The 14,732-nt window shown below is 40.2% G+C and overlaps 1 protein-coding gene across 1 annotated transcript; it reads left to right on the forward strand.

The window, feature by feature from the left end:
- The first annotated feature begins 6,875 nt into the window (after positions 1-6,875).
- On the forward strand, positions 6,876-9,541 carry LOC308116090 (duodenase-1-like). The gene is made up of 5 exons (XM_080474079.1): positions 6,876-7,366; positions 7,452-7,599; positions 7,682-7,817; positions 8,722-8,982; positions 9,087-9,541. Exons 1-5 carry the CDS (start codon positions 7,309-7,311, stop codon positions 9,249-9,251), a joined length of 768 nt encoding a protein of 255 aa, XP_080330205.1. The 5' UTR covers positions 6,876-7,308; the 3' UTR covers positions 9,252-9,541.
- The last annotated feature ends 5,191 nt before the right edge of the window (positions 9,542-14,732 follow it).

The following is a 14,732-nucleotide window of genomic DNA, read 5'->3' on the forward strand; positions in this document are numbered from 1 at the left end:
ATCTCGTGCTTGGCACTGATTGTTAAATGTTTGTAACGTCTCCATCAGAGCCCTTCGACATAATCCCCCTCCTCATCATAATCATGACAAAACTCGCAGCAGGAGAGGCGTTGATGGGGAGGACCTCCCCATGTCTCATGAATGGTCTGCGGTTATGAACTATGCAGCCAGGCATCAAGATCGTTTACACACAGATGAGCCGTCCAGTGGCACAGGAGGCCGCTCGGTCTTTTGAATGAACAGAAAGGAGCATCTAGGATGAATAGCGTCTGTTTGGGGTGAATAAAGGCCAACCTTTCAGCCTGTCATAATGTGAGATTACTGTGACGGGGTACATGTCTGGTCAGAATGGCGTGAAGTCACACAGTAGTTCAGCTTCAAAGGTCTGGGTGCAGCACAGTATAGGGGGTCTGGCAGTACTGTTTGCCATGCAAATGTCTTTGTCTGCAGCTTTGTACCTCTGCAGTGCTGTTCTATTTGGAAAGTAAAGGCTAAGTGTAATTGTTCTCCTCTAAATGTAGTCATCATTTAAAAGAAAAAAAAATGAGCTATGTAGCTCATCTCAGGCTAAATTTGGCGAAAAAGGATGGGATGCTCCTTCTAGGTCAACTTTTATCATGAGTGTGATGTACAGTGTTGAAACAAGAGAATGAAGGGTGTGTTTTGTGCCATTTCAGTGTTCTACTTGTAAAACGATCACATGACGCTGTAATACGGAGCATTTACAGGTGTTTCTGAACATATGTTCATCATCTGACCCTCAGCTGGAACAGACACCTTCAAACATGCACAACACAAAGTAATCCCATTTTCTGCCTGTTTTCTTGATTGACTCGCCTCTTTGTCAGTGTCCTCCATCTTCTGTCCTCTATCCCTCCTCTTTTAACCGTCCAAGACTCCCTCCCTTCCCCTTGGCCTGAGGGTTAGAGTGGTTGTCGGTGCCAGTTCCAGGGACAGCAAATGAGAGCTGTAATTATCATTGCTCCACCACTGTCCTGTCAGCGTGCTCGCCAGCAAAACAAGAGGGATCCTTTGGAAGTCTTGATCAAAAGCTTTGGCCTTTGATCATGAAGCAAAAGGAAAAACCTAAACAGTGCGCAAAATCGATGAGGAATGTCCCAACGAAAAAGAGAGAGAGAGAGAGAGAGAGAGAGCTCCGGAGAATGCAAATGACAGCCATCCAGAAGGCATCCTTAACTCTTCCTCTGCCGTGACATTTTGATGTCAGCACAGATGTTTTGGGCTGCATTTGATCTAACTGATGTAAGCAAACAAATGGGAGAACACCTGGGAAGCTGCGGTGGGTTGCATCTTCGTGGGTCCGCAAAGGCCTCTCATTAGTTTGGAATCCGATTGTGATAGAAATGTCTACATTGTTGAATCGTCCGAATAGACAACTCTGCATGAATTGAATAAAAGAACTGTTTGTGGAGAACGTTACCTTGATTGCTACAAAATTAATTTGGAGCTGATTGAAAAAAAACAACTAATAATAGAAACCCATTTTAAGGGCCTCCGCCAAAATCTACAGGGGCACAAGTCATGCTGCTTCAGCGAAAACAAACCACAGCCTCCGGAACCTTTGAAACCCTGTGTGGTCATTTTCTCTCACAGTGACTGAAAAGAACTGTGGTGGGTGGGAAAGAAAAAAAAGAGCCCCTCACCACTCATAATACCAATCTTATGTATGTAGACGAAAATGGGAGGGATGGGAGGGGTTGGGGGGTGGCAGACGGACTAAGGCACAATTTTAAAGCGCTTATTGAATTGCCATTACAGCTCCTGAGACTAATTGTGGCTGTTGTGTGTCTCTCGGTGGCCTAGGGGGCTCTGGAGTGGCCCTGTATGCTCTTACTCAGTGGGGTTTTCAAACCGAGTGGCCCTGAAAGAGAACAGGACCACCATAGATCAATGGCAAACCTTTCACTCTTTCACAGGCCTTCGCTAATCCTTCTCATTTGTCTGCCATTTGTTGAGGCACATTCACAACTCCCTGAATTTAGGATTAAGGCTTGTTTTGTTACAAAAACAGCCCAAGTTATAATGCTGAATAGATGGACTGAAGGGTGGACGACAGATGAGTGTGCATGTGAGTTTTTGAACATGTGTGCATGTGTGTATGTGGTTAATAAGTATACGCTATGGTTATGATCAAATTCACCAGAATACAAAACTCATTCAGTGTGGTTGATGGTCTGCAATTAATATGAGGCAACTCAGGTCTAAAAATCTGACCTTTAGTAAGTGTTGCATTCGGAATATATTTATTTGGTGTGACATTTTTAGCTCATTGTGACAATCTAGTTTTATCTTGGCAGATGCATGGATGTAACATTAAATTGTGCTCTGACAGTGCATTTCCCCGGGGTCTTGATGCATAAGAGGTCAATAGAAAGAGGAAAAGACTACAAAAGGGTCACAGTTGCCCAAGATGGAGGAAATTCAACGAAAACAGTGACTGAAAAATCTCTCATCTTTGGATCATCCAAGAATTTCATGACTTCACCTCAATAACACACACAGACAAGTGGAAGAAGAAGAGAGACAAGAGGGAAATGAAACAGAAAAACAGAAAGTTCTGGTGAGTTTGGAGGTCAGTCAGTAGCTGAGTTCAACACAAACATGCTCACAGGCATACTCCTGCATGTGGCTGCCTGTGCCATTTCTATCTAGATAGCATCAGTACATTTTTTTATTATTAAAATGCTTGAAAGCTTATTTTTCCAGAGATACCAAACGTGACACGCTTGGGAAAATGTACATGATATCTATTCAGCCAACAAACTGACAGCTCTGTTGTATTTGCCATTATGACTGGAATATATAGTGAGAATGCAATGTTGAAAAATTTGCCATTTCAAAGACATACAATAACTTTGTCCTGCCAAATATGTAAATGTGACTGATCCAAAACGATGTTAGTCACACAATGTCTTTCAATTTGCTCTGTATTTTATACAGATCTTTTTGTATGCGAAGCCACATACACACAAAACCACACAGAAAAAGACAAAGTTCCCTGTCCTGAGTTACCTTTTGGAAATCAACATTTCATAAGAGAGAAGAAAAACCATGAACAAATTGATTCATCACACACAAGTCTCCGCGAAGCAAATAAAATTTCATTGAAGGTACACCGTTTCCCTTTGAAGCCTGCAGTTTGTCTCTATTGTGCTCTCCCTCTGAACCTGAGTGTGCTCAGACAGTCTTGGCAGCCTGCAGCATGGCTATCAGACTTGAGGCCTTCGCATCACTGACTGGATTTGTGTTCATGTCTGAAGCCACTTCATGTACTTTAGACTAGGATGGTGAGTGGCACCTGCGCCACATTTTCCCTTAAGCCCTGCCATGTAACGCCTCAGGTATGTGATACCAACTGGCCCAGTCCCCCTCATCGGGCATTCCCTGGATGCTTGCAGCCCTGCCAGACACCAGGGGACGAGGTGAAGAGATGGGTGGAGGGATGATTGTATAAGAAGAAACTTGGTCCAACTGATTTAATATGAAAGAATTGGATTATGAAATTTGTAGATATGAGATAACTTGGTGGTCGTCGTCTCTTGTCTGTATGGCCGTAATGCAGCGGGAAGACAAAATTGAGATCTGCCCAAAAAAACATTTGAAAAAAACCCAAAATAAATAAACAGATTGATGATATTATCAGCCTATGCTACCATTTAAATGACAGTCCCCATAAAAGAAAAACAACGTAGAGGTGCTTCTTAGAAACACTTTGAATTCACTTTCAATTGTAGCCCATTTCAGAGAGACCTTTTGCAGAGAAACCCTGTTCAGAAATGTAAGAAAAGATAAATACTGTCGAGACCTGAGACAAAATCAACACCTTTATACACAGAAGCCCTTCAGTGAGCCAATGCATCTCCTCCGTTGATCTCAAACATTTGCCTTTTCAACAACAGTGGGTTTAAATGTGAAGGAAAGGAGAAGTCCCGCCGATTAAAGCCCTCACATTGTACAAAGAGAAAGAATCGACCAGTTCCTGAGGTTTGCTATATAACATATATAACCAATGTTTTGTAAACAAAATCCCAACAGGGGCCATTTGTAATTTTGTACTCATTTGTTCTTGACTCGGTGTAGATTTTAGGCATAAGTAGCTGAATTATTACAATATCAACATGTTTAAGCAATAGACTGTATTAGGTTGTACAAGATCATAAATGTGTTTCAGAATGCAGCTGTGCATTCCAAACTGGAACAACTTTTCTCAGTTTACCATCAGTTTGCTGTGCGTGCAGTGGTGCCGCTGCCGAGGGAGATACAAGCGTTCATTCATGAGTCCAGTATGACTGCATGTAGCTGGAACAGTGACACAATGATCCCACATAGATAAGATTGTTTCTATTCTTAGATTGAGAGAAGTCAGACTCAGACCTGTGGCGATAAAGGTAAAATTGTGGTTAGAAAAGCCGGTCATAATACAATTAGTAGCACCAGGTAAGGTTTCCCATACAGAATAGCTGTAATAGGCAGCCTGTAACAATATAGGGATATGCACAACAATTAAAAAAAATCTAAGAATGTAGAGAATAAGTAATGTACAAAAAGCATTACTGAAAAAACTGTGGCAATCTTAAGGATCTCCCTCTGTGGAGTCTGGTCATCTGAGGCAGGCCACATGTTGGCAAAAGTCCCGGTCAACATCACGAAGTTGTCTTTGGCTTTTAGTGACTGGAAAAGACCAAAGTCAGAGCCACTTCATGTAAAGTCTGAGCAGTGCCAAAGTCTATCCACCCTGCCCCTCAAGCCTTGCTTGTGTTTGAAATTGGATTTTTAATGCCAGGGAAACCAGAAAAACTCTGTGTTTTGTCACTGCATGCGTGATGATATTTATTTAACGCTGCAGTTTCTTCCCTTCACATATTAATAGGTGGGTCGTGGACAGTCGTTCATGCTCAATGTCAAGATCTGCCTTTTTCTTTTCTTCTTTCGTTTTACAGGGAGTGGTTTTGATATAAGCCAGGTGAGAAGGTTTTCCTTGGATTAAACTCAGCAGGTTGTATTATTGGACAATAATCCTGATTTGTATATATGTCAGTTTCTTTTTTTAAAGGTCGGTCATCATGTGGAAGAATAGGAAAAATTTACATTGGCTGAAAAACCTGACACTTTATCCAACCAAGTGTGCAGAAACATAGTCTTCAACAATTCCTTGCTGAGACTATGGAACGAGAATAACAAACTGTACGTTATGTTTATTTTTGTTCTGCTCTATCGATGTGGAACAGCAACACTGAAATGTACACGAGGAGCAATCAAGTGACGCAGCACAGTCTGGACCAGCGGAGAGATTCAAATGTATGCCAAAGTCATAACTAAACTGCAAATCCTGTTTGTTTGAACATTAATAAACAGTTCTAGCACACCTTTAGAAAATGACGTCCTATGTTAATATACTGATTATAACATTGTAAAATAGTTTTTATCATTTTGAGAGAACATGACTCTGTGGTTAACAACAATTTGTTTTATTTGTCCAGATTACTCCTAAGAAAAGCTTGTAGAACCCCTCTCTATCCTCTGATTTGACAAAACATAACACTGTACAGGAAAAAAGTACAAGAGCACACCGAGTCTCATAAACCTACTGAAGGAGGAACCTTCAAAAAGTGCAAGTTCTGTCTACCTAAGAGCAGACAGACCCACCTCACGATGTCCCGAACATCAAGTCGAAAACCATCCTGAAATCTAAAATAGTGATTTGTCCGGCTTAAAGATGCAAGTGCTGGAAGCTATTCCAGTTGCCTATGGCCAAAGGCAGAGAACACCCTGGATAAGTGACCAATCCAGCACAGAACACAGAAGGACATAGTCAAATTCACACCTACATGCAACAGTCACCTCACTGGAGTACATGGAGAAAACCACATGCAAACGTGTTGGAGAGGCTCCACAAAGAAAGGTCCTTAAATGGCCTCAAGATTCATGACGTGTGAACACTCACAACTACACCACCGGTCTCCAACCTCAGTGGATGAGGGCCCCTGTCTTGATGTTTTAGATGTGTCCCTGCTTCAACACACCTGATTACATCATCACCAAGCCCCATAGAAAACCCATTATGAAACCCTGACTGAAATCAGGGGTGTTTCAGCGGGGAGTAACCTAATTAATGCAGGACCAGGGCCCCCCAGGAGCCAGTTTGAACACCCCTGACCTACACTTTACATTCTGTCTTTACATTCTGGACATGGTTATTCTTTAATGAACAACATTAAATTGTTGTTTATGATGATATTGGCCATCAAGGTGGACTTGCATATTAAAAACATGGACAAAACAAAGAGATAAACCTCAATGGTATCCATTCTGATAAAAAGAACCGCCATCAGTTTTTTCTTCTGCTGATATCAATAATTTAAAAAAAAGGTTATTATTTTCCACAAAATGAAGATCAAAGACTTTTGAAGTGCACATTTACACATTGGGTATGAGTTAGTTTGACTCTACTGATGATGTGTTGATGCAAAAGTAATCAGAGGAATATTTATATGCAGAGAACCTCAAACTGATATAGAGTCCATTATATAATATCTGTTGTACTTTTCATCACTATGCTCCAGCACAACAAATATATCCTTACTGCTCATGTTCACACTTAACCACGACAGTTGTGTTTGTTGAAGTAGGTCATGGATATATTTCGTTTTTGACAGTCAGTCAGACGCAATTTGAAGGATTTCATTTAACAACTCAATTTGTGACAGAACGTCAATGGAGACACAGCGCCCTCTGATGGCTAAACTGCGGAGTCATTTTAAAACTTTAACTGTAAAGTCTTGCGCTCCCTGCTGGATATCAGGCTGTACTGACTAAGCAGTGACACACACATACGCACACACACACACACACACACACACACACACACACACACACACACACACACACACACACACACACACACACACACACACACACACACACACACACACACACACACACACACACACACACAGTGATTTCAAAATGAATGTCCATTCTTGCATTGAGTATTTCAGTTTTTCAGCAAACTGAAGGTCAGGTGGGCTTGCTTCCGTGTTCGTGCACACTGCTGAAATCATGCTTAACTGAATTGTGACGCCACCAGTGGTAGCAGAGGTGACACCAGACAATGAGGTTTTGCTCACTCCTCCAGTTTTCACAGGTTTTGTTGATCTTAAAGACTGACGGGGGAGGAAGTGCTCTTGAAATCAACAGAAACCAAAGAACAACTGCAGAGTGCTCGGAAAGGTGGTCGCCTCACCCCTCAACAAGGAAACGTTAAAATCAGTCAGTCCTATAAGCATCATGCAAGCCCTGCACAAGTTTCTGCTGTTACAGGTTCTGACTTCTCTCGGACTGCAAGGTAAATGTGATCTGTTATTTCACAGTGCTGCATGCATATGATAAGTTTACCTTCTCCTCTTTTGTTGTTTTTTTTTTGTTTTCAGCTCTCGGGAGTGAAATCATCAAAGGGAAAAATGCCAAGAAAAACTCGATGCTGTATATGGCATCAGTGCAAAACAACACGGGTCATATATGTGGAGGATTCCTCATCAGTGAAGACTTTGTAATGACCGCTGCACATTGTGATACCTTGTGAGTGACTACTCTTCTAGCAACCTTTCTTTTCCCTTAATATAACCCGACTAATTCTGTCAAATTCTTTGTTTTCATGAAGAAAGCCTTTGAGTGTTGTTCTGGGTACCCACAATCTCAAGAAGATCAATAATGCCACAATGAGATACAGCATACAGAAGTGCAAGCCCCGTTCATATAAGAACATTGAATCTGGGAACGACATCATGCTCCTCAAAGTAAGTTTGGTCACAATTAACTCTCAGATTTCAAGGTAAATGCAGGCTTTTTAATGGTCACACTATTTTTAGAGAATATTTTATTCATCAATTGTAATTCAACCGAATATAAAAAACACAAACCAAATACTTCATTTGCCCCATTTTCCAACCGTAGGAGTGTCTGACCTTTATTTCAGTTCATTTCAATCCTGAATGGACATACGGTAATTTTAACACTTTTTTTTTTGGCATCTAGATAATAATTTAGGAATACTTACAAAACGAAAACGGTTTAGTCATGCCAAAGGACCTCACCTTTACACAGAGTACAATGTAAGAAACAATTCCATAATCACTAAAACTCATGTTGCACTCTGTGAGGTGGGACAAAATAAACCAAGTCTTATTTACAAGGCTGTTAAGTGTCAAATCATTAAATATCCAGAACAGAGTAGGGCCACAACCATCCAGTATGCCTTATACTGCAACGTAAAACACCTAGTTGCATATTATTTAGGCTGACAGCCATCATCAAGTCAAGGTAAAAATATTAAAGGGTAAATGTAAACGCTGCTAAAAAATGATTGAGTAGATCAAAAGCAAACAGTATATCCTTTTGGTTGTAGCTTTTGTGCACATGGTGAATGTTGAATCCAACCTGCATACTTTTCTCAAGTTTACTGATGACCACATATAAGCCAAAATAAATGTACGGAACTAACAAAAAGGGGCACATTTCTGATTATTTTTTGAGTCCATGTGTGCCTGTCACGATTATAGATTTGTGTCTTAATGCTGTATACAGTTTATTTCCTGATTATTCTATTGTTATGTCATCATTTCCAAGTTAATAGATGTTTATTTTTTCGTAAAAAGTAAAACGCAGCATAATTGCAAAGGTGTTTTCTTCCTTTGTTTCTAGCTGTCTCGGAAAGCTTCTGTTGGCAAGAAGCCCATTAAGCCCATTCAACTTCCAAATCCTGAAATGAACGCAGAAGCATTTAAAAAGTGCAGCGTGGCAGGATGGGGGAGGACAGAAACACGTGAGAAGGCCACAGACAAGCTGCAAGTGACCGATGTTCCTGTCATTGACATGAAAACATGTCAGAAGTTGTGGAAGAACAAACTCCCACCTAACGTTACCTGTGCAGGTGGATATGGCACCATAAAAGGATTCTGTCAGGTATTTTCTTTTCTTTTCTTTTCTTTTACTGCCGTTTTACTGAAAATATGGTACAAACACTTGGTCAATCGGGTTATCAATGATTTTTGTTTCCTGCTTTACAGGGTGATTCTGGTGGCCCACTGGTGTGTGGCAAGAATGTAGCAGTGGGTGTGGTTTCTTTCAACAACAACAACATCTGTGACTACCCAGATGTACCTAACATCTACACAGATGTGTCCAAATTCCTTCCCTGGATCAGAGAGATTCTCCGAAAAAAGAAATGCTGAGTGGACTGAAATGTTGTGAACGTATCGCTTTGCTTCATCTGTTCTGCTGAGCCAAAGAAATGTTTGTTCATTGGAATATATTTACCCTAAAAAAAAAAATTTAAAAAAAGGAAAATGTTAATCTTTTTTTGAATGTTATTTTGATTTTTTTGATTTTATTCTTTTTACGAGTTTTAAGATTAAAGATCAGTTAATAAAGGAATGAAATGGTTCTTTCTGCATGTTTTGTGGGCTATAAAAACAAAACACTGTAAATATGCTCATTTTAACAGTTGTCCAATGAAAAATTCAAATAAAAACAACAACAAAAAACGGTGTCAAGTGTCATACCTGCAGCGTAGGAACATCAACGCTCTTGTCTGTAAAGAAATGTGTGGGTTCTATCAGATATGTCTGGAACCACAGTCTGTTTTGTTGCTGTTTCTTTTGTTAGCTCTGTGTGTCTACATACAGGATAACAGGCAGACGTAATACAAACAAAATACAAACAAAAGAAACATCAATTAAAATGAAGTCGAAAATTGAGACATCTTAATAAGAACAGCACAAAGAGGATGTTTATGCACAGTATGTCTGACTTAATTCCATCACAATGACACAATGGGAATAGCACATCAGTATGATTAAGCATTTATACAAAGACTTTCACACTAGTAATATCTAATTTATGTAATTTAATGGGCTTTGATTACTTAGCCATTGCAAATGTACCTCACATGGCTTGTATGCATAATTCAACAGAAAAGGGATACGTTTGTGGCTGAACAATAAAATGAATTGACCAAGAAGCAATACATGCCACAAAAGATTTATTTTTACATCGTGATTTGACAGCCACACTTTTTTAACAAGCAATTCCTACAGAGCCACGCTGTGCCTTGTTCAGACTTTGTTGTTACTTTACTGTACTGCAATGCTTTAGAAATCTAAAATTAAATTTTTTTTTATTATTTCTGTCAATTATATTATTAAATCAGGTTGAGTGGTGGAGATTAGTAAACAAATGATCATTGATCTATTTAGTCTTCTTTGTATATGATGTCACTTGACTGTATGATCTCTCACACACACACACACACACACACACACACACACACACACACACACACACACACACACACACACACACACACACACACACACACACACACACACACACACACACACACACACACACACACACACACAGCATTGGGTTTTTGTTTGTTGTTTAATTTTTCCTTTGTATGATTTCACTCCCAAGAGCTGAAAACAACCAAAGAGAAGAAGGTAAACTTCTCATATGCATGCAGCACTGTGAAGTAGCAGATCGTGTTTACTTTGCAGTCCGAGAGAAGTCAGAACCTGTAACAGCAGAAACTTGTGCAGGGCTTGCATGATGCTTATAGGAAAGACTAAACTGAACGTTTCCATATTCGGGGGTGAGAGGTGACAAGAGCACTGCGCAGTTATTCTTTGGTTTCCGGTGACATCAAGTCCACCTCCTCCCCCGTCAGTCTTTAAGATCAACAAAACCTGTGAAAACTGGAGGAGTGAGCAAAACCCCATTGTCTGGTTTCACCTCTGCTACCACTGGTGGCGTCACAATTCAGTTAAGCATGATTTCAGCAGTGTGCACGAACACGGAAGCAAGCCCACCTGACCTTCAGTTTGCTGAAAAACTGAAATACACATTGCAAGAATGGACATTCATTTTGAAATCACTGTGTGTGTGTGTGTGTGTGTGTGTGTGTGTGTGTGTGTGTGTGTGTGTGTGTGTGTGTGTGTGTGTGTGTGTGTGTGTGTGTGTGTGTGTGTGTGTGTGTGTGTGTGTGTGTGTGTGTGTGTGTGTGTGTGTGTGTGTGTGTCACTGCCTAGTCAGTACTGCCTGATATCCAGCAGGGAGAGCAAGAGTTTACAATTTTTCATGACTCCGCTGTTTAGCCATATCAGAGGAAGCTGTGTGTCCACTGACATTCAGTCATAAATTGAGTTGTTAAACTTGTTCAACTATTTCAACAGATACAACTGTTGTGGTTAAGTGTGAACCTGAGCAGTAACGATTTTTTTTTCAGATGGAGCATAGTGATGCAAAGTATAGCAGACATTAAACAATGGACCGTATCTCAGCTTGAGCTTCATTTTCAACATCATGACTCAGAAATCACCAGGAACCCTGTGCTGCTCAAAGATTAAAATGTTTAATCAGAATAATCACAGGGGTGTCACAGGGTTGTTGTGGATTAATTAACTACAAAAATAAAACACAATTAATAAAGATTAAAAATTTATAATTTTTAATCTATACTAATCGTGTTTTATTTTACATGATGAAACAGACTCAGGAAAGAAGGGAATACACCTACTTTATGTAACCTGCCATGGACACCAGGTACTGATTCCATTAGAATCAAATTTACAAATATCTGCCTCCAGCAAAGTAGATTGATTACCGTTGATCGGCAGCAGTTAAAGGATTATGTTCCAGATCTCATATCAGCATTCTTTCCCCATCGAGAGAAAATATCTTATTAATTCATCCATCCAGCCTCCATACCGCTTTATGCTGTGCAGGGTTGCGGTCTACTGGAGCCAAACCCAGTTTACGATGGGCGCGGGAAGGATACACCCTGGGCAAGTCATCAGTCCGTCACAAAGTCAGAAAACCACACTCTCACATCGAGAGTTAGGGTTAGGGTTAGGGTTAGGGTTCGGGTTCGGGTTCGGGTTCGGGTTCGGGTTCGGGTTCGGGTTCGGGTTCGGGTTCGGGTTCGGGTTCGGGTTCGGGTTCGGGTTAGGGTTAGGGTTAGGGTTGGGTTGTTCTATGAGTCTGTGGTGGCGAGAGCTGTCCTCCGTGTTGTTGCATGCTGGGGCCGACATTAACTGGCTCAACAAACTCATCAGAAAGGCCAGTGCCGTGGTGGGGGTGGGGATGAACTCTGTGCAGATGATCTCAGAGAGGAAGATCTGGTGCAAACTGAACTCCATCCTGAACGATGTCCCTGACCCCTCCATGATGTGTTGGTCAGGAGCAGGAGAACCTTCCAACAGACCCAAACCACCAAAGTGCAGCACAGAGAGTCACAGGAGATCCTTCATTCCTGTGAGCAGTCAGACTCTATAATTCCTCCTTGTAAATATTGGTTGTTATGTCTTTCTGGTATTTTTATTCTTTATTCTTCTTCTTTGCTCTTCTTTTCTATTTTCTATTATCATTATTATCTTTATTCTAATCTATTCTAATTTAGAGGCTAATTTAATTATAAAAAAAATAACTAGCAGATCATAAAGTTCAAAAGATATTGTTGAAAGAATGTTGAGTTTGTACGGCAATGCAAATAACCCACATCTCTGAGCATATAGTTTTATTATACTCCTTTTGTAAATGTTTCCTAATATGTATTCAACAAAAACAGAAACAGGCTGTTAGTTACTGCTGAAGTTTCAAGCACATTGACGAGCACAACCTTGACTGACATGAGTCAATTGTACATGGTCAGGACTTTGATTACTGCCTGATCTTATCCACAAAGAGTTGAGGATTGTTTCATCATTAATGATCACCGAACGACTCTACATTCAAGAAAAACAGACTTCGGAACTCATTCCATGACTGCCAGTGACTTTTCAGATAACAAAGGTGAAATTCATAATAGATTTATTGTGTTTTTACCGTCAAATTATCATCTGTCTGAAGTATGTGCAGTTGCTAAAGACTGTAAAATAAATTGGCAATTGGTGATAGCAAAGATATCCTTTATCTCTGTCATGTTCTATCTCATATCTACTGTCACACTTGGATAACGTCAGGATTGGCTTAGCTATTGAAAACTCAGTAAGCAGTGTTATCACTATGGCTCACTGAATCATGGTGTATGTGGCGAATTCAAAAGGAACACGACGATAACTTATTATCCCACTTACCATTACAGCTATTTTTCAATTGCTCATTGGGTGGCGTTTCATGTCTGGTTGTTTTTGTCTGAATTTGAAGCAATCATTTCAAATACAGAAAACACAACTGCTGCACTTCTGTTGACACACATAATGTGCATGCAACCACCACACTCTGGTGAGCATGCAGAGTGTGCAGAGTTTGAACTCTTGTATCACAGCAGTAACGTTCGTGGTTCCAGTCATGGACAGAGTGTTTTTTATTAACCTGTGTTTCCCGTGAGACTCAAATTTTTACGATTGTAAACTTAGGCAACGCCACCACTCACCATTCTATGTACAAATAATTAAAATAAAAATTAAATTAAGGAACCTTATGCTACACTACATGTTAAATACAGTTTCCTTATTATATTGTTTAACGATGACTTCCTTTTTCTGAGAATAAACTTTGGGTTTACTCAACGTCTCAGGGTGTTTGGTGGTCTGGTGCCACTTCAGTTTGTCGTTTGAAAACTTTGGTTTGCTAGTTTTTTACCGCAAAAAAAAGTTTTTTTATTAAGCCATATTCTATGTAACTCTCTTGGTACACTCTTTTTCCCACCTTTCTCCTAGAGTCTTCACGCTCTGCCATTTATTCTTTTGCTGCTTGCCTCGTTAGCGTCCCTGTGTGTTTACTGCAGATCAGATATGAACGTTGGACACGTCCATATCCTTTCGAAATTGAAAACTTTAAAGACCTAATTTATCCATCCCATGCAAACATTTTCATTTACTATATTGATTCATCCTGTGCAGGGTTGTAGGGCACTGGATCCAATCCCAGCTAACTATGGGTGAAAGCATAATACACCCTGGATGCTTTACAGTCCATCAAAGGGCAAATACACACAACCACACAAACACACCCACATTCACATCTCGAGGTAAATTTGGATCACCAGTTAAAAGCACATGCATATTTTTGGACTGTGGGAGGAAAACAGCCCACACATAGAACATGTGAACTTCACACAGAATGTCCTGGTTGGTTTTAAAACTCATGACCATCTCACTATAAGAGCACCAACCGCTGCTCCAGCATAGAAATGTATTGTTAGATATTTAAAAGATAAATAATACACCTGTAACAATAATGTAATGCTTAGTAGTTTTGTGACGTCAATGAATTCAATGCTAACTTGCCTATTCTCACAACATAGTAAAAAATGTTATACCGCTTAACATAGAGAGGGCTTTACAACCCCCTATGAATCTTTGGCATCTCCTGCGGCGGCCAGGTCCCCCTGATCGGGAATTACTGGACCTGGTCAATCGCGATTGATGTACTGGGCATCTCTGCTTTAAGCAATGAATAGACACTCAGTATCAAGTGCCAGCCAATCAAATAGTACTGTCCAGTTTCATAACTGTGCATGGTTTAAAAATGGTGTATGCCATTGCTTCATGTGGTTTGTCACTGAATTTGAAAGGAGTTGGCTGTTCGACCCAAAAAATAAAAAAATGCAACCACAAAATCCATTTGTCAAGCTAAAGTTTCTACGGTGCACTTTTATCAATAACTCATCTGTTCATCAAATTGAACTGTTCTTCAGTAATAAATCCAGA

This window comes from Lipophrys pholis (assembly GCF_963383615.2).
Source record: "Lipophrys pholis genome assembly, chromosome: 10".
NCBI classification, from domain to species: domain Eukaryota; kingdom Metazoa; phylum Chordata; class Actinopteri; order Blenniiformes; family Blenniidae; genus Lipophrys; species Lipophrys pholis.

Coding starts and splice junctions, on each gene's coding strand:
- LOC308116090 (XM_080474079.1), top strand. CDS start 7,309: ATGCAAGCCCTGCACAAGTTTCTGCTGTTACAGGTTCTGACTTCTCTC. Junction 7,367..7,451: donor GACTTCTCTCGGACTGCAAG/GTAAATGTGATC, acceptor TTTTGTTTTCAG/CTCTCGGGAGTGAAATCATC. Junction 7,600..7,681: donor GCTGCACATTGTGATACCTT/GTGAGTGACTAC, acceptor GTTTTCATGAAG/AAAGCCTTTGAGTGTTGTTC.